Raw genomic sequence first — 20201 nt, forward strand, 5'->3', positions numbered from 1 at the left:
GCACTCGTGCAGTACGGCGACATACCAGATTGTTACTTCAAACTGTAGTAAGACTCGCTCAGCTACTTCAACGATATATATCCCTTTCGTGGGACATATCAGTTATCATGTAAGAATGAATCCATTCTAGAGAAGAACTTTTTAAATTTTTTTTTATTTCTTTCAATAAATTTTTCATGATAATATGTGGTCAATTTCAGGCTTTGGATGAAGAATACTTGAAAATAGATGCACAGTTTGGTGGTGTTGATCAAAGAAAAATCTTCACTTTTGCAGAAAAGGTAACGCCTCATTTGCTTACATCTCTCTCTCTCTCTCTCTCTCTCTCTCTCTCTCTCTCTCTCTCTCTCTCTCTCTCTCTGATATTAACAGATCAGGCTGTCGGAAGGTCTGAAGGTTATTTATCTCCTATGGCGGAAGCATGTGATACAAAAATCAGAAAGTAGGATTGAAGATTTTTATCCTGGGCCCCACCAAAATCAACAGAGATTTGACCATTCCTGTAATGAACCAGTCCCTGCTGATTTTGCGGTGGGAGTTTAGTTCTGTGCAATTCTAGGAGGTTCACTTTCCAAGGCCTTACCTTCTTTCTTTAAGAAGGGGTTAGTTTATTGCTAATCGCCTGAGGCACCCTCACCAGAAAATGCTGACGGGGTTGCCCAGGCACTTTTTGCAGGTCAGAGTGCCCCTCCTCTGGGACGCTGACTTCACAATCCCACTTTCCGACCCAGGTGTCAAAGTTCTTGCAGTGGAAAGAAGCTAAATACTTTTAAAGAGCCTGGTCAGCAAAAAATGCGTAGGCTGCCAATCAGGGCGTTTTAGGTGATTAAACGATAAACTAACCCCTTCTTAAAGAGAGAAGGTAAGGTCTGGGAGGGTGGACTTCCTAGAACTACACAGAACTAGCAACATACTATAGTCAACAGGGAAAAAGCCATCTCAACAATGGCCTAAACTCTGTTGAATTTGGTGCCGAGAGAAAAATCCCTGTCTATACAAGCTTCCTGATAAAATATGCATCAAACATTTACGTTATTGTTTTTCTTTTTTTTTTTCTTCTTTTCTCTTTGCAAAACTCAAGTATGTTCTTTAAAGCCAAAAACAAAAACTAACAATTTTCCTCTACAGAACAACCCAACCAAACACCATGAATAAATATTTTAAGATATAATGAACTTTAAGCACAAAACTTTTTACCAAAATTACTGGATTTGGCTTTAAATAACCCAAAAAGGGATTAATATGCCCTAAAACAAAACAAACTCTCTCTCTCTCTCTCTCTCTCTCTCTCTCTCTCTCTCTCTCTCTCTCTCTCTAATTAAATTATTTGATGTAAATAGCTTCTAATATTTTCAATCTTTTAATACATAAGTATTTTAAAGCTAAAAATGATTTCCATTTGAAGAGTTTAAATGCTTGGAAATTCCTTTCAAATTTCAAAGGGTCACAAATTCTCTCTCTTGCCCTCTCTCAATCTCTCTTCCCCTCTCTCAATCTCTCTTCCTTTCTTTTTGTCAGCATGTCTTCAAGTTTTTATAGAATCCTTACAATCTATTTTTGAATTAAACTTTAAACTTTCCACAAACTATTTCAATATATAAAACTGAAAGTAAATTCTGTTGATATAATCTATCTATATATCTATAAAAATGAGAATGTGTGTGTGTGAAGACACTTCTCAACCTATATACTCAACAAATTTTTAATCTACAGACTTGAAATTTGGTACATAAGGTATTCAGACATGTGGAAAACCTTTTAATTGGTTTTCATCTGGAGAAAAGGGCTGTTAAGTGGTCAAAATTGAAAAATTAATATGTGGAGGTCATCTAATTTTTATCTGTTTCTCAACTTTTTTATGACTGCGCATGTGCGAATTGTTCACATTATGTTAAGAATAAGTAGGTTTGAAAACACTTTTTAAAGATTGTGTCAAGCTGGTCTGATGGTTATCGTACTTGACTCATTGTCTTTAGGTTTTGGTTTCGATCTCAGCTCGAGTATTTTTTTTTACTTAAAAGAAGTGAAATCTTTAGAAAAAAAACATAATACTCACATGCACATGTCTCTGTTTCTTTCCGTTTTTTTTTTTGTTTTTTTTTTTTTTTTTACACTTCATTTTTTAAAGGAATTTAACAGTACATTTAATACTGTAATTGTGTAGCATTTAGGATAAAACACTTTTAGCAAATTTACTTGTATTTATATATGTAAAACTGAGCTCGCCTCTGTGTGTGTACCTATTTACTACCCACGGGACAGAGTTAGACACCAGGGTCGTTTTTTAACGTGGAGAAAAGATACAAAAATAAAAAATTGTCTCAGTCCTGAAGGACTGCTCCTCCAACGAAAGAGAACAAGAAATGGAAGTGCAGCATCTGAAGAACAGATACTACACTTTGATCTTGCCTCTGTGTGTGTATGTGTGCATGGAAATTCTCTACCAAACTACTCTCTGAATTTTTGGTCTCTAGACTTGAAATTTGATGTATAAGGTATTTAGACTTGTGGAACAATTTCGATTTGATTGTTAGCCAGTAAAGAGTCAAAATTAAATAAAAACAAGTGAAGCATGCATGGTCCCATGAGTGCACAGTGAACGAGGCATAAAAAAAAAAATGACTGAGTTCAACATTTCCCCCCCCCCCCGCCCAATTTAGCCCCCAAATCCCCAGGGGATGTCAAATCATCGTGAAAATGAACAAACGGTGCAGTTTTAGGCCTTAACATATGTAAATTCGAGTTCTGCACCATGCAAAAAAAAGAAATGACTAAGTCCATCATTTGCATCCCCCCCAATTTAGCCCCAAAAGTCCCCAAGGCCTTAACATATTTAAATTTGAGTTCAGCACCATGCAAAACTGCTAAATAGACATACACAGAAAATTTTCGACAAATATAGTAAAATAGTCCCAAAAATGGGGTGTTTTTATTAGCTATAAAAGAGCCCCTAGGGCACACCCAAGAGTTATCGCGAAGTATAGACAAACAAAATTATATAGAAATCAGTTAGTTACAACTTTTCAGAAAGTTTTATAAAAATCCAAGGCATCAATTTTTTTAATAAGTACAAAAGTGTCAATTTTAGCCATTTTAACCCGAAAGGCACCCTAGAGGGCAACCAGAGTTTTCCCGGAAAATCCGTTATTACTTTTTTACTCATATGTTTAATGTGCAAAATTTCCAAGACGTAGTTATTGAGAAAAGTGTGAATGGACACTGGTGAATTTACAAGTCCACCCTCCTTTTGTTGGGGGACCAATAACATTGACCTTAGCCTGGCATGTCGACTACTCCCATTTCCTTTTTTGCGTTTGTATATGTATAGATTTAGGTCATATGCTAACGGACAGCTGTATGGTTTTGGTTTCAATTCTAGCTGATGGCACCTAAGTAATTTTTTTTTTTTTTTTTTTTTACTTTTGAAATCATTTCATCTATTAGGTACAACGGCTCTATGATAATAAATACAAAATCTGCATAAATTAAAGTATCATAATAAAGCCTATTTTATGACCGGGCAATGCCAGGTATCCTGCTAGTTTGGTATAAATTGATACTCAATTAATGCTTTTTTCTTTTTCTCTAGTACCTGCCACACTTAGGTTATGCGAAAAGGGCTCATTTAATGAATCCAATGGGTAAGTGAGTTTTTCTGTTTTCTTATTTTGCGCATAAATCAATTCTAACCTGACATGTCATTTAGGTGATTATTTTCATTATTCCATCTTTAGAATTCATGCATCCTTACATTCTATGAACGATGTTTCTGGCACAAGGGAAAGAACTGTTGTTTTCTAAGTCAGAATTTTATCAACACCTTATCGTTGGCTTGATTGTGATCTTGAAATAGTATTTTTATTTTTTGGCTCCTTGAAATAGTATTTTTATTTTTTGGCTCCTTACTGATGTTTTCATTAATGAGAGATCAATAAAACAAGTAAAAGTTTAAAGTCTCTGTTTGCCTATGAGGGTAGAAATCTGTTCTTAATGTGAGCAAAATCAAGCTCTTCACAAAAAAAGAAAGCAAAAATAAAAATTGCCTCAGTTTAGAATGATTTCTTTGTTGCTGACTGAGGACAGAAAAGAAGTTGGAAGTGATTCATGAAACATCCAAGCTCAGCATGGTGTACAAAGACAAAAAAAAATTAAAATGAATTAAATTAAAATGAAATAGTTTTCCTTTAAATTTCAGTACCCGGTTTAACGGGAGCGAAAATGAGTTCATCAGAAGAAGATTCCAAAATTGATCTGATTGATTCGGCGGCTCAAGTGAAAAAGAAATTGAAACGAGCTTTTTGTGAACCAGGAAATGTCAAAGACAATGGAATCTTGTCATTCTGCCAACATGTCCTTTTCCAGTTGCCAATGGTAGAAAAAGGTAAGCGGCTTCTCTCTATCTCAGGTTGAATCATATGATTCTAGTCAGAATATTTCTTTGGTTTAGTATCATCTCTTTACATCCTTACTACCAGGAATTTCCATTTCAAGATTTAGCATTCATTTTGGATTTAAAGTACAATATCTTTTTTTCTGCCTCAATATCTAATTCCCTTCTTCTGTGTATCTAAAATGTTTTAAAACCGTTAAATTTTCTATCTTGATTGCTTTTAGCAAATAAGGTGCAAACCAATAAAAAACGTTTGCTAATATTTTTCCTCTGAGGAGATGAATAAGCATCGAAAACTCATGGGTTAAGGAAATAGGATTTATTCAATTGTATTCTTTGTTTTCAAACAATAAATTTTATATTTGAAGATTAACCTTTTGAAATCATAAAATTTAAATACGTAAATTTTGATTCATGTGCGCTCTATCTTGTATATTGGGCAATTTTATTCAGCTGGGATTGTCTTATATAAAATATTACATCTAATTATATTTTGTAAGACCGAAAAATCACTGAATTTGCATATCAGTAGATACATTTCATTTCATTATTCTGAAGAATATATATATATATATATATATATATATATATATATATATATATATATATGGAAAAGGCAGAATATTTCCATTATTTGGACTACTTTTCTCATGCTCAGTGTTATTTTCACAATGTTTCAACCGATGTGACGTTCGATCGATGCAAAATTTGATTGTGGAATGTACCTATTACAGTTTGCTTGACATGTGTTAGCTGATAGACTTTCTTGTGTGTGACTTGGTTGCTCAGGTGACATAGTATTCACATGCATGCAAGAGATTCAGGTTTCGAATCCCGAGTTCGGGTTAGGGTTCAGCTGATGAGCCCAAATGAGAGCGAAACTCAAGTTTATTTGCTTTTATGGCTCATGTGAGCTGCAGCGTTGTTTGACTATGGGAATAATTATACCATCTCTCGCATTCTGAGACTTCATACATAGAAAATATATATTTACTCTACAATAGTGTTGAGCACTTTCTTCAGGTTTTTACTAATTACCATTTTTGCTAAAAGGCTAAAATTTGGACTACCGTTCTTGTATTCAGTGTTACTTTCGCATTTCAGCCGATGTGACCTCTGACCTTCTTCAGGTGTATCTTGTCAAACTCAAGGAATCTGTATGTAATTTCAGACAGAACCCTTTATTTCAACCCTGGGGGTAGCATGCTCTTATTCTGGATAGAAATCTCAAGTAATTTGCAATTGTATGTTTAGTGTTGTTTGCACTGAAGATTAAACCTTCAACCTCCAGAAGAGTGTAACTTACGACTGAATTTTACTAAGTACTTTACTCACTGATTGAGATTGTCAGACTGACTTCCTCATCTTGGTTGTTATCGTCACAACGTTTTGGCCGTTTTGCCCTCCGGCCTTCATCAGGTGTTTTGTATCAAACTGGGGAACCGTTTGTTAGGAGTCTCGAACCCAACCCTTTATTATTAATACAGACAATTACTGTACTCACTATACCATACGTCCTTAAAGACAATTCCATTATGAATTTTGGGAGCCTTGAACCTATTATCACTTTAATTATTAGGCCTATGACAACAGCATATTCTTCTCATTATATTGATTCTCAGCTATATATCGATTGATATCTTATATGTTTTTTATGTAGAGTGATGTGGTTCTCGGTTAATTGTGTCTGTGTCAGATATATACTCGAGAGTAAAAAGTAATGTAAATAATTTGCTGTTGTCCTAGCCTTATTTATTATCATTTTTATTATTATTATCACTTCTATTATCATCATTTGTATCATCATCATTATCACTTTTATCATCATCATTATCAGTTCTATTATCATCGTTAACATCATCAGCAGCAACAAATTTTCAGATAAAATAAAAATGATTTTTTGAAAGAAAAAATACAAATTCAGTTTTTATCATGTGAATTCGGTTTTCTATCCAAGTTTAATGTAAATAGAAAAAAAAAAAATTGCTGCACATATAATGTTTAACCAGGCATGTCAAACATACAGGACGTAAGCTGCATGCGGTCCTTTGCAAACAGATTTGTGGCACCCCCCCACATAAAAGATACTGTATTTTGTCATTCAACAACCAAAGTTATAGTTTTTTATATCTTCCTTTTAAACAAGGTACAAAAAAGAATTTCTAGCCTATTTAGGTCCCACACTATCTGCCAAGTTCCTGTTTCTGTTGCATCACCTCAGTGTTACATCCCTATATTTGTTTTACATATGCTTCCACGGAATGTGTCTCAATGAACTTATTGCACTTATACCCCCTCAGCATAAACACCTCGACTTTTGTACTCTAATGTAACGTGCCTGTTAATTCTCTTAAACATTGCCGTTACATTTTAACACTCAAACCCAACACGTTGTGTCTGGGGCAGTCGCAAGGAAACAAACAAAGGAAGCTCGACTCAGCTTTTTTTTTTTTCCAAATTTTAACAAAAGGCATTTATTTCCGGTACTTTCTAACAACTCATTCCATATTGTTTTAAAAGTTCACCATCCAATGTGCAGAAATTTAAATGTAATATGAACAAACATTTTGTTGCACACCTTCACCCCCATACATGCAGATTTTCTCCTTATAAACCTAGCCCCTATCACAGTAGCCCCCTAATACTTCAGTTGCAAGATTACTTATTTAAAGTTAACAAAAGTATAAAAGATTTTAAAAAATCTTAAACCGTACATCTTTCACTGAAAAACGGCATACTTTTTTTTTCAGAACATTTCTTTCACTTAAAAATCATATATCATATTTTATCCACTTTAAAAATTTATTGTAGTTTTGTACAAATTTTTTGTCATTGTAAAATTCGTTTAGTTTTCTTTTGTTAAACTATTTTGTTTTGCTTTGCATTTGTGCAAATCCTATAAAAAAATCATCTGTTTACACATTCTATGTTTGAAATTTGGAAAACAAAATCACTCTTCTTCAATTTTTATTAAACAGCTTCCTTTAGTAGCATGCGGCCTTCATAAAAATAAAAATAACCCCACGTAGCTCTCAAGAACTTGACATTTGATATGCCTGGTATGGGTTTGGTATGTTTCAGCACCGTCAATTTGGCATCAAATTAGTGCTTCATTGGTCTAAAGATTCTTTTTTTTTTTTTTAAATTAAATTCAGTAAACGAAGATGTTTTTTGTCCTCCAATTTATCAGAGAGGGACCTATGTTTTCAGTGGCGTCTTGCTTCTGTGCGTCCATTAGTCCAGATGATTGCCAGGTAACCGTCCATTAGTTTTTCCTGAAATTTTGCCACAAATTATATTTTATTAAATAGATGTGCACAGTAAAAAAAAAAAAAAAAATTTGCAAAAATTACCGGTGCGTCCTCAGGGGCTCAAAAGAGGTAAAAAATGATCCAAAACATGCCTTTTTGGAACTTTTTTTCATATTGCTCAAAAACTTGATATGTATGTCTATATAGTAGTTTTCCATGGTGCTGAATTCAAATATGCATGTCTTAAAACATTAAATGGCACCGTTTGTCCATTTTCACTGGGATTCGGCATTCCCAGTAGCTCAAAAGGGGTCACAAATGCTCCAAAATTGCAAAAACTGACACTTTTTATCCCTTAATTTTTGCCCCATCCATTAAATTTTTCTGAAGCAAAAATGTGAAGTCAACATTGGTCCTTCACACTTTTCACATTCATCATTTCTTCATTATTTTTTGTGGCGTCATCTCACATGTAGCATCAGAGGGGGGGCACACGCACGCATGGCTTGTTTTCTTTGAATAGAATTGAAATAAAAATTATTAAAAGAAAAAAAATTTAATTTGATTCAAGAAAAAAGAACTTAAAAATAATCCTGTTTATTTAAAACACAATACAAAAGCAAACAACACTCAGTCGTCAACGAGATTATATTTTCGTATTGTTTTTATTAATTTGAAAAAAAAAAGAATTAAAAATATTTTTAAGTTTTTAATCCTTAAAAAATTAATAAGAAAAAAAATTAACCAGAAAGAGTTGTTGCAAAAAAATAATTTTTTAATAAATGATATATTTTCACACTGTTTTTCTTCATTAAAAATAAAAAAGTTATGAAATCTTTATATATACGAGAATATTTATACATAAAAATATATATATATATATATATATATACTCAAAGAATATAGATACGCAAGAATATATGTACACTAGAATTAGGGGTAGGCTATAGAAACAAAATTTTCGAATAAATGCCAAAAGTGGCTTATTACCTTCATTTATATGTAAATAGATGGGAACAAGTGATTTTTTTCAAAACGGGTCAAAATTGGAGGGTCGCTGGCCCCAAACGTGATTTGACCGCGTCAACGCATGAAAATGGCCCAAATTTCGCCCCCGAACACACTTAATCATTTATTGAAAGCCACAGGGTGCATTTTTTGACTATAAATGCATTTGTATCATTAAATCTAACATTCCCATTGGCTATCCCACAAGTATAGGGCTTTTTAGGGTATATACGAGAATATTTATACATGAGAATATATATACATAAAAATATATATATATATGCATATATTTATACTCAAAGAATATAGATACGCAAGAATATATGTACACTAGAATATATATATACACAAGAATATATATACGAGGGGTATGCAATAAGTAATGCCCCTTACCCACTTCCAGTTGTCTGATCTAGCTGAAATTTCGCATGTGCAATGATTTATATCTCTACGGGTTATGTGGCAAATTACAGCTCTGAACTAATTGTGGTGTCTGTTTTACAGGTGTTTGAACTGAGTCAGGTGTGAAATGGAGCCTGTTGAATGTTGAGCAGTGATCCAGTTTTTGTATTTGAAAGGACGCACACCACAGGAGACTTTTGATGAAATGAAAGAAACTTATGGTGATAATGCCCCATCATATGACCTTGTAAAACGCTGGAATCGTGAATTCAAACATGGGCGGAAGTCTGTGGAAACAGCTCCCAGATCTGGTCCCCCCCTCCTTCTGCCGTCAAGTTGAGGCTGCCATTTTGGAAGATCGGTGCATTACTATTCGCCAATTTAAAAAAAAAGAATTAAAAATATTTTTAAGTTTTTAATCTTAAAAAAATTAATAAGAAAAAAAGTTTTTGCAAAAACATGATTTTTCTTAAAAACACTTAAAGTGATATATTTTCATATTGTTTTTAATTTAAAAAAAAAAAAAAAACTTATAAAATCTTTATAAAAATGTGACTCACATGGTTGATGCCGAATCGTCCCTCCACCGAAACACCTCATTCCTGCCTGGTGTAAACTCTTTATAATCATACAGCCTCATATCTTGTTAGGATCTGCTTAATATGAAGATTTAGCATTTTCGTCATTTTTTTTTTGTGATAAAATTACTTTTTTCTTTATAGGTTTTGAGGTAAAAAGGTGTGCCGAGAATGGTGGCGATGTCATCTACCATACTTATGCAGAAATGGAAGAAGCTTTTCTCAAAGAAGTAAGTCTTTTGCTAACCAGACTATCAGCAAAATTCGATCCCTTCACTGTAGAGCTCCCCAGATGTGGACAAAACTTTTTACTCTAATAGCTTCTTAACTCGGACCACTTGTCTTTGGAATTCCCACCCTGCTCCCACCGACTATAACAATTTGCAGAAATTTAAATGTAATGTAAACAAACATCTTGCTGCACAACTCTCCACTTCTAAACCACCTGATCATAGTAGGACCTTAAATCTCAGTAGAAAATATGCCTTATATGGAATAAACGAAAGTAATAAAATTTTTTTAAAAATGGGTTCTTGTCCAGAATTGCCCCAAATAAAAATTTTTTGAATTTGTATGATGTACGTATTTGTGACGAAACGAAAATATCATATTCCAAAAATCACATAAATTGGTTGAGTAGTTTTATTTTTAAACATGAAAACCAAATTTTATGAGCAGCCAAGGAGTAACTTTCACTCTCCATTTTAGGAAAAAAATCTTTAATAAATAACTAAATAAAGGGAGATGACTCAATAATAATTCATACTTAACTAGATTTTCTTATAATGCCTATAAAATCCTATTAATCGTTTAAAAATTATTTTCTTTATAAAAATAAAGCTATTTGATCAATTAATATAATTTTTGGAATATGATGTTTTTGGCTCATCATAGGCACGTGCATCAAAAAGATTTTTATTATTTTTATTTTTTTTAATGTAGGAGGAATTCTGGACAAGAACCAAAAGATTTTCATATTTTTGAAAATCATTCTATCTTTTTATTGTAAAATTATCACAGAAAAAACTTGGTTAATCAAATCAAATTACGTGTAGATTTCGTACTAATGTCATGGAATAAACTCTAGAAAATATGCGATTTTGAACACAATCGTCTTCTTGTATAAGAATCTGATATATACTAAGATTGCGTACTGTTGCCTCATCTGGAGAGGTGCCACTTGGATTACTCTTTCTCACCTTGTACTTATATTTCAGCATTTACTCTGTGTTATATAGTAGGGTTCTGCATAACATGGAGCGGGTATATATTATGTATGTGTGTCTAAATCCGTATATCATCTATTGGTAAAAATGTTCTTCTAATGAATGTGTGTATACAGAGTGTATATATTAGTGTTAGGATGATTAATCAGTATCAGAATCAGAAAAATTTGAACCTATTTTCCGATGTCAAGACTGATTCCTTTAATTATCTTTTTTTATTTGATTTTGGTTTAAGAAACGTCTTCCACTGCTTGTAGTAATAATAAAATAATAAATGTTTATTGATTTTAAACTTCCAGTAAGACTTAAGTCTCTAGGTCACCCTCTCACAAGTGTGTTTTTACGTTTGAGAAAATACATGCACATTTAAGATGTGTTTTTATGGTAATCGGGACAAAATAACGCTTTTATAGTTAAACATTAAGAGATTTCTAAAGAATCGGAATCAGTAATTGTATCAGAATCGGGAAAAATATTGGAATTGTCCCATCACTAGTATATATGTGTGTATATATGTGTCACAGTTTCACGCTTCTGTATGGGTGTGAGACCTGAACTATATACCAAAGTGATCTCATTAAACTCGAAAAATTTCACCAACAAAAACTTTGAGCTATACTGAACATCAAATGGCATGACTATGTAACACAAGCGTTCGTGAGAGAGCAAACAGCTTCAGTATTGAGGCCACCACCATGAGGCACAGACTCCGTTGGTTGGGGCATATCCTCAGAATGGATGAAAACAGACTCCCTCGACAAACCCTGTACTCAGAGCTAGCCACAGGAAAAAGACCTATCAGCCACCCTCTACTGCGATATAAGGACCAACTCAAATCCACCCTAAAAAAACACTGGATTTGATCTTCACATCTGGGAAACATCTCAGGATCGGTGCCTGTGGCACCAATCCATCATACATGGTACCAAAGGATACGAGGCAGAAAGAAGAAGACTGGTGGAGATCAAGAGGCAGGACAGAAAAAAATGTGCTGAACAACAACGCCCCCTGCCAAGTATTGCTTGCCTTTTCTGCCCACACAAATTCCACGCTCAGATTGGTCTGAGAAGCCATCTACGATCCAAACACTGAGGGAAGAGGAAACTGAAATTCTCGGATACGAGAAATCGGCCGCCGCTGATGTGTCACAGTCATTTCTATGATGTGTGTATGTACATTTGTTCGTCTAATCTAGTTCTAACATTCGTTGAATTGATGCGTGTATAACACTTACAACAGTATTGATATATTAACAGAGATAGTTTAACAACGGACGTGTAACATTTACAACAGGAAGAGACAAATAACAGTTCTCCAGGATTTTAACATCGGATCAATGGAGAAAAATACCTGGTTCGTCTTTGGTCTTGTTTGATGGAAAGTTGCAAACAAGATTCATCCCAAAGAATCAACAAATCTCAGGTTTTCTTTTCAGCAACTTTATTACAGATGTTTCCCCGGTGGAAAGGTGCAATGCTGGTTCTAGACTGACGCCACTTCTGATCTCCTCTACTGGGAGTCATCACGATCTGGAGACCATCTCTTTCGCCCTCTGGCTACTGACTCTGTCTGCTCCCTCTCACTCCTGACTCTAACGATGATACATGCCTTTCACGCACTACCTTAAGTGCAAATCACTTTAAGTGACCTCTGCATAAGACTACATCAGACTCTAGACCTATTTTTAAATTATTGTTTGTTTTCTAACGTTCTTTCTTATTAGATATCTTAACACAAATAATTTTATCTGTAAATATTTTTGTGATGATAGCATTCTTTCTGACATTTATCTTTACAAATATCAATAACGATCATAATAATCCTCGACCAGTACACCTTTCGGCATTGCCTGGTCAATATCTAACACTTGCAGTGGTTGATCAAGTTCCATCTAGAGAATTTACCAAACAATATTATAAATTGCTATAGTGGAAGATAGCTTGACAGAAAAATATTCTAACTGAAATTCATTATATATTTTTTTTGGTTTATTTGAAGATATTTTGAATGTTTTTTTTTCTTCTTTTTCATTGCCTTAGACTATGTTTTGACCTGAATTAGTAACAGAATTTTATTTGTTTCCTAGGAACTGCATCCTGGAGATTTGAAAGCTGCTATGGAGGTTTACCTCAATATATTGCTGGATCCAATCCGGAAAGAATTTGACACTCCTAAGAATAAAAAACTAACAGCATCCGCCTATCCTCCAGTTAAGAGTATGTTAATAAATATTTTACGAATCATTCTGTAAATACTTGGATCAAGATTTTTGATCAAGATAGGTAAATCTGGAAGTCTATTCCTAAAAGCTGTCCAACACATGCCAGCATGTAAAAGAGATGTTAAACCGAATATGATGATCAAAAATCAATCTTTCTTTCTTACCAAATCTTTTTTGGGGGTTCATACATTAGATCCATTGCTCTTTCTGCTTCTTGTATAGCAGGTTCCCTCTATCGCTCTGAACACCTTTGAACACCGAAAACTATTCTCTATTTCTACAGATCTACTATCAGACTATATATGGAGTACTGTTATTTGGGCCGGTGAATCTTTGTACAATTTCATGATTTTTTATAAAGTGCAAAAACATTTGATTGGCTCCACTGTTTTTTCTTCTACTCTGCAACTTCTATCTCAAAGATGTGATGTTGCTAGTATCAGTCTTTTGTATAAATACGATTATGGCACGTGTTCTCCAGAATTTTCTGATCTATTCCCTACTTCTATTGTCCCTGCTTGTTTGACATGTTAATCTAGGTGTCTTTAATTCCCTGTTTTAGTACCTCATTGTAATACAGCTTTCTATTCAAGTAGATTCTTTCTTAGAACTGCAGGTTTGTGGACTCTCTTTATGCTGAATGTTTTCCCCTTACTTTTAACCTTGATATTTACAAGACTAAGGCTAATAGGCCTCTACTGTCATTGTGATAATTATCTTTCATTCTTATTAGCTCCTTATATTAAGTGACTTCATGCCTTGTCTGGAGCAATTTCCATAAAAAAAACATTAAATAAAAATCCCTTTGTAATTACATTGATAAAAGTTAAGTTTTTAAATATTTTGATTAGGGATCTGTTTTTAAATATTTCGATTAGGGATCAATTTTTAAATATTTCGATTAGGGATCAGTTTTTACATATTTTGATTAGGGATCAGTTTTTAAATATCTTGATTAGGGATCAGTTTTTAAATATCTTGATTAGGGATCAGTTTTTAAATATCTTGATTAGGGATCGGATTTTACATATCTTGATTAGGGATCGGATTTTACATATCTTGATTAGGGATCGGATTTTACATATCTTCATTAGGGATCAGTTTTTACATATCTTGATTAGGGATCAGTTTTTAAATATTTTGATGGGGATCATTTTTTTTAGTATTTGATAAGGGATCAGTTTTTTTCAGTATTTTGATTAGGGTTCAATTTTTTTTAGTATTTTGATTGGGGATCAGTTTTTTTAATCATTTTCATTAGAGATCAGGGTTTTTTTTATTATTTTCGTTAAGGATCAATTTTTGTAAATATTTTGATTAGGGATTATTTTTTAAATATTTTGATGGGATCATTTTTTAAATATTTGGGTTAGGGATCAGTTTTTAAATGTTTTGGTCAGGGATCAGTTTTTAAATGTTTTGGTCAGGGATCAGTTTTTAAATATCTTGATGGGGATCGGTTTTTACATATTTTGATTAGGGATCAGTTTTTTAATATTTTGATGAGGGATCAGTTTTTTAATACGTTGATGGGAGGGGTCAGTTTTTAAATAATTTGGTCAGGAATTATATGTATTTTAAGAAGAAATTCAACTTATTTTAAATAGTTGATTATTAATTATGCTGCAAATATAGAAATAAAAAATATTACTTGAGAGCATTTCATGTCTTTACCAATGTTATGGGCAATAGGATTTATGTAATAAAAAGATTTTTTTTCCCCCAAATGGAGATGTTTTTTTAGTTGATGAAATAATTCTGTTTATTTAAACAAATTTAAATATTTTTTGTTAAACTTTACAGAAGCAACAGTTGGAGAAGAAATTACGCCAGCCCGTCTTGATTTACGTGTGGGAAAAATATTATCCGTCGAAAAGGTAAACTCAGAAATATGTTAACATTGTCTCCTTGCCCTTTTGACTGGAATCAAAGAATACTATCTTTTCTGTCCTTGCTTGTTGAAAGAGAAATCCTTCTAGACTGAGTCAGTTTTTATTTATTTATTTTTTTTTTTTGTCCTAATTCAAAGTGCTTCTTTTTTGTTGAGATGAATTTTTCCCACATTAGATGTGATCTTGTGTGTAACTCTGCCCTTGTGGGAGAGCATATAAATAACTTATAAAAAAAGGTGCTTTCATATTATAATAACAAAAAAAAAATATTGAGTTTCAAGTAAAAACTAGTGGTGCCTACATGATTGTCATGTCGCAAACAGTAACATTCCCAAAAATTATGGAAAACAATAAGATAGGAAAATAATCTAAATATACAAAAGCGAAAATGTGTGTATGTATGTGTGTTTGTATGTCTCGCAAAAACTTTCAACACTGGTCACAGATTTTTGCCAGATAGGTATCATTTTAAAGTTCCAACCTTCGCCCGACAAATATCGAAAAATTGGCCAAAAAACATTAATTCCTTCACCCTAAAATCATCAGTTTTGTACAGGGAGGGGTGCCGAAAAAATCGTCCCCTTATTTTCTCTGCTCCTGTTACTACAACAATGACGTCATGTTTGATCTAGAAAACGTTTGCGTTAGTTTCAACCACCTGAAAGTGTTTTTAAAGGTTTAATTTTATCCGTTATTAAGTGTATGTCTCTTTGGCGTAGGGGTAACGTGTTGGGCATTTTTTTTCTGCCTTAGCCTCGAAGTTTCGCGTTCGAGCTAGTCTTTCTACCTAAACTTTTTTTCCTCTTTTACACATTTTTTTTTTATGTTTGTTTGCTGTTTTGCTTTGTATTAGTGTTTTCAATTTTTCTTAACATCGTGTTTTTTTTTATAATATTAAAACAGGGTCACCTTCTCCTACATACATCCCCTCGCCAAACACCCGGGCAACGCAGGGTACCCCCGCTAGTTATTAATAAAAAACAGTTTTCAATAAAGTTTAGATGAGGAATAAAATTTGTCCGACATTTTAAATTATGTTCATTACGTGATGTAAGCAACAGAACGTAATTATCTCCCCTGTCACCTTATCTCTTTTTCTTTTTTTAGTATAAGTGATTTTGCTTCATTTTAACAATTTCTTTTTTCATTAATAATTATTTTTCCACCTACATAATTTTTGGATATGTTATTATTTAAGACCTGATAATTGTGTAGGTACCATTTGTTTCACTTAAAATTTTATATTTTTCATAATTATAATATAAAAGCACCAAAAAGGATTTTTTGATGAAATTTCAACTTTCAGGAATTATCTTTTTCTTCCATTTTTATTTACTAAAAATAAGGCACTTACATAATATGGGTCACAGATAAAAATCACATTTGTAGTAAAAATGCTTCATCAGGCAAAAAGTAAGTAGCAGGAAAAATGATCATGTATAAATAAAATTCAATTTCATTGTAACTTGCAGTTTTATCACATTATCTGATTTTGAAGATTTATCTGAAAACAGGGGAGATAATGCAGTTTGCCATTTCACTAATTTTCAGAATAATTTTTACAAAAACTTCCCCATGTTAATGACATTAGAAATAATAACGTTACCATTTTTACAGCCATTCTTGACATGGGGGGAATAAAGTAATGGGGGTCATGTTATGACCTCACAAGAGTTACCTCCACTGTTTCAGGTAAATGTTAAGTACAAGCCATAGTGACTCATACAAAATACGATAAAATTGAATTTTACTTTTAATTCGATTTTTCAATAATTTTTTTTTTAATTTTTGTTGAGGGTACTTATATTTTACCAATATGTAAGTATATCGAAGAATTTTTCTTTGAAACGAGATTTTCCTTTGTGCTACCCCCTACTGTCTATAAAAAAAAATAATCATAAATTTAAAAGCATAGCATAAAGATATAGTGCTTTTAAGAGAGGTGGTTTCATTTACTTCATAATATATATATGACTTCATGTACTTTAGAGGAGATATATAAGGAAAAATAAGTTTCATAAAGGTAATTATGAAACACTAGTTAAACAAGTCTATGTCAGGTTTCTTAAAATTTTTCTCCTCTCCAAATCAACTTGACTAAAAAACATTTTGATACTTATGCGCATAAGCCTGAAGAGTCCTAGAGTGGATGTATGTATGTATATATATATATATATATATATATATATATATATATATATATATATAGTAAGTTATAAAATATATATGGCAATTAAGCTACACTGAATATTCCGCATTTCATCCACTCTAGGATTCTTCAGGCTTATGCGCATAAGCCTGAAGAGTCCTAGAGTGGATGAAACGCGGAATATTCAGTGTAGCTTAATCGCCATATATATTTTATAACTTACTAACTAGCCTTACCTACGTATTGAGCACTTTTGAAGTAAATACTTAAAGTTTACGCATAAATTTGTACTTTTGTATATTAATTTTATGTGAGTAAATGAAGTAGTTATATATATATATATATATATATATATATATATATATATATGATTCCAAGGTTATGAGGGTATTTTGGAGCATGAAAATGATGTTCTTTTTATATTTAATATTTTATTTTTATATTTCAAGCGGTCCTCCGTTCTTGTTCACAAAAAAGTATTGAAATGAAAATAAAGACGTTGAAAAAAATTGAAATTTGTATTTTGGACAGCGTTCATTTCTGGCAACAATATTTGAAAGAGTTCACATGAATTATTTTTACCTTTTGTGAAAGAAGAATGTTGTTTGATTTATTTTTAAAAAAATTTTTGCAATGCATTAATGTTCATTTCAACCGGCAAAAAAAAAAAAAGATGCAATTGATTTCAATATGTATAATAAATGATTAAAAACTGAAAGAAATGTGTAAAAATAATAATATTAATAGTTCTCATAGTAATAATAGTAATAGTTGAAACAAAAATAATAGTAAATAAATATAGTAAAGTAATAATAACAATGGTTATAGTTATAATAATAATATGATATTGCTAATATTATTGCTCCTATTTACTTGTCTCCCCACAAGGCATATATATATATATATATATATATATATATATATATATATATATATATATATATATATATATAAAAAGATGTTATGTTTTCATTTTAATAAATAACCTATATTATTATTTTCTCTGCATTAAAATGGATACAAATAATAAATTCTTGTGCATACATGTTTATAATATTTTACAGCATCCTGATGCCGATAGTCTGTACATTGAAAAGGTTGACCTTGGAGAGCCTTCACCTCGGACAGTGGTCAGTGGTTTAGCTGGTCTGGTTCCAATGGAAGAACTTGATGGTCGGATGGGGGTGTTTCTTTGTAACCTGAAACCCCAAAAAATGCGAGGAGTGGAATCTCAGGCTATGCTCATGTGTGCTTCTATGTAAGTTATTTAACATTTATTGCAAGTTATTACCTACATTTAACATTTCAGAAAATATGTTTACTTTGTTATAACTGTTTTCTATCAATTTATCTGATTTCTGATTCTTTCTTTCTTAAAAATCTCTTTATATAAAAGCCAAAATGTGTGTTTGTGTGTGTGCATTTTTTCTGTATGCCCGCCAAAGGCTTTTTTCCGACTGCTTCTTGGCTTGCTCGCTCATTCTTATAACTTTTTATATTCTACCGAGATCATAATATCCAACACTTACGAAATGACATCATAAATTTCTTTTATTTCGGCTACTTTTATCTTGCAACAAAATTTGCGCTCTGAATTCGTTTTCTCGGCTCCTGCTCCTGCATGAGATTTAACTTAGAAAACCACCTTCGCTTTTAAATGCTTATTTTCCACTGTTTTTAAAGTCCCTGGCTTAGTGGCGTCATGCTATGTCTCAAGGCTTCAGGTTCGAGCCTACCTACCTCCCAAAACTTTTTCGCTGTTTTTTTTTTTTGTTCTTTTTTTTAATATTTAACGCGAGCAATTTGTTTTCGAGCCTACCTTCCTACCAAAACTTTATTTCTTTTTTGATCTACCCCCGCCCCCAACACACACACCCACCTACAAACACCCGGGCAACACCGGGTACCCCCGCTAGTCTATTATATAAACGGCAGTTGTATGTGTGTGTGTGTGTGTGTGTGTATGAACATCAGGCTATAATTTCAAAATCTACTGAACCTGCAAAGATTATATTTTTTTAAATCGTTGTTGCTAGGGATGTATGATGTCTAACATTCAGAAAAACAATATTTACTCTTTGTGGATCAACTGGTCCCAGTCGTGGGGAGCCGGGTTTAAGTTTTTTTTTTTTTTTTGCTGCAGTTTCAATGTAATTATGTACTAATTTGGCAAAAATTGCAGAGTTATTCTTTGAAAACTTCCATAAACAACATCATTTATCTCCAATTTATGGTGAAGGCAGGGAGGGTGATAAACTCTATCAGGTTTGATATAGAACTGCTCTGGATGCCTTAATTTTAGTTGGGTGTTTTCAGTAGTAGTAATTACCATTAAAATATATGGCATAATCATGTTGGGACATCAGTTCCTGCCAGATCACTGAAGTTAAGCAACAAATGAACCTTGCCAGTACCAGATGAGTGACCATTTGGGAAAACTAGGTGCTGTATGTACTCTCCACTTATCTGGGCATTGTTTCCAGTCTTCTTGATCTTATATACTTGTACCTATTTACTATGCCTCCCCACGGGACAGAGTTAGACACCAGGATCGTTTTTTAACGTGGAGAAAAGGTACAAAAATAAAAATTGTCTCAGTCGTGAAGGATTTCTCCTCCACCAAAAGAGAACAAGAAATGGAAGTGCAGCATCTGAAGAACAGATACTACACTTTGATCTTGTCCCGAAGGCCAAGAAATTAAATACGGTGCCGACTCAGGAAAGTTATAGTTGGAGATATGCAACTCTTGCCACAAAAATTTCCTGTGCAGGCACCCTTCAATGGATATCCATAGTTTGTCAAGACGTTTTTCATCACTATTACACACACTATTTAATTTCTATTTAATCTATTGGCACTTGTACAGTTTAATCAAGACATTAAAAAAATGAAAATATCGAAAAAAGCTTATATTGTACATATCCGTTTTGGACTGAAGATCTCCAGAAAAAAATTTCACTTAATTCAATCGAGTAGTTTTTTTTTTTTTTTTACAGTGGAAAAACACATTTTTATGAGAGCACGTTGAAGTCGGCCATCTTGGAATCTTTTGAACACGCCACGGGGAGATAACTCCATGTAAA

General features: G+C 32.8%; 1 protein-coding gene across 4 annotated transcripts in view; it reads left to right on the top strand.

Moving 5' to 3' along the window:
• LOC145248185 (tyrosine--tRNA ligase, cytoplasmic-like) overlaps positions 1 to 20201 on the top strand; it is a 98259-nt gene that overhangs the window by 69608 nt on the left and 8450 nt on the right. For all 4 annotated transcript variants that reach the window (XM_080110039.1, XM_080110040.1, XM_080110041.1 and 1 more), the window contains 7 exons: positions 201 to 281; positions 3590 to 3641; positions 4196 to 4381; positions 9774 to 9859; positions 12942 to 13071; positions 14880 to 14953; positions 18182 to 18375. In XM_080110039.1, coding sequence (XP_079966165.1) covers positions 201 to 281; positions 3590 to 3641; positions 4196 to 4381; positions 9774 to 9859; positions 12942 to 13071; positions 14880 to 14953; positions 18182 to 18375 — 803 coding nt within the window. The remainder of the gene's footprint in view (positions 1 to 200; positions 282 to 3589; positions 3642 to 4195; positions 4382 to 9773; positions 9860 to 12941; positions 13072 to 14879; positions 14954 to 18181; positions 18376 to 20201) is intronic.

This window comes from Euprymna scolopes, chromosome 26 (assembly GCF_053919585.1).
Source record: "Euprymna scolopes isolate OS-2025 chromosome 26, ASM5391958v1, whole genome shotgun sequence".
In the NCBI taxonomy this organism is placed as follows: Eukaryota; Metazoa; Mollusca; class Cephalopoda; order Sepiida; family Sepiolidae; genus Euprymna; species Euprymna scolopes.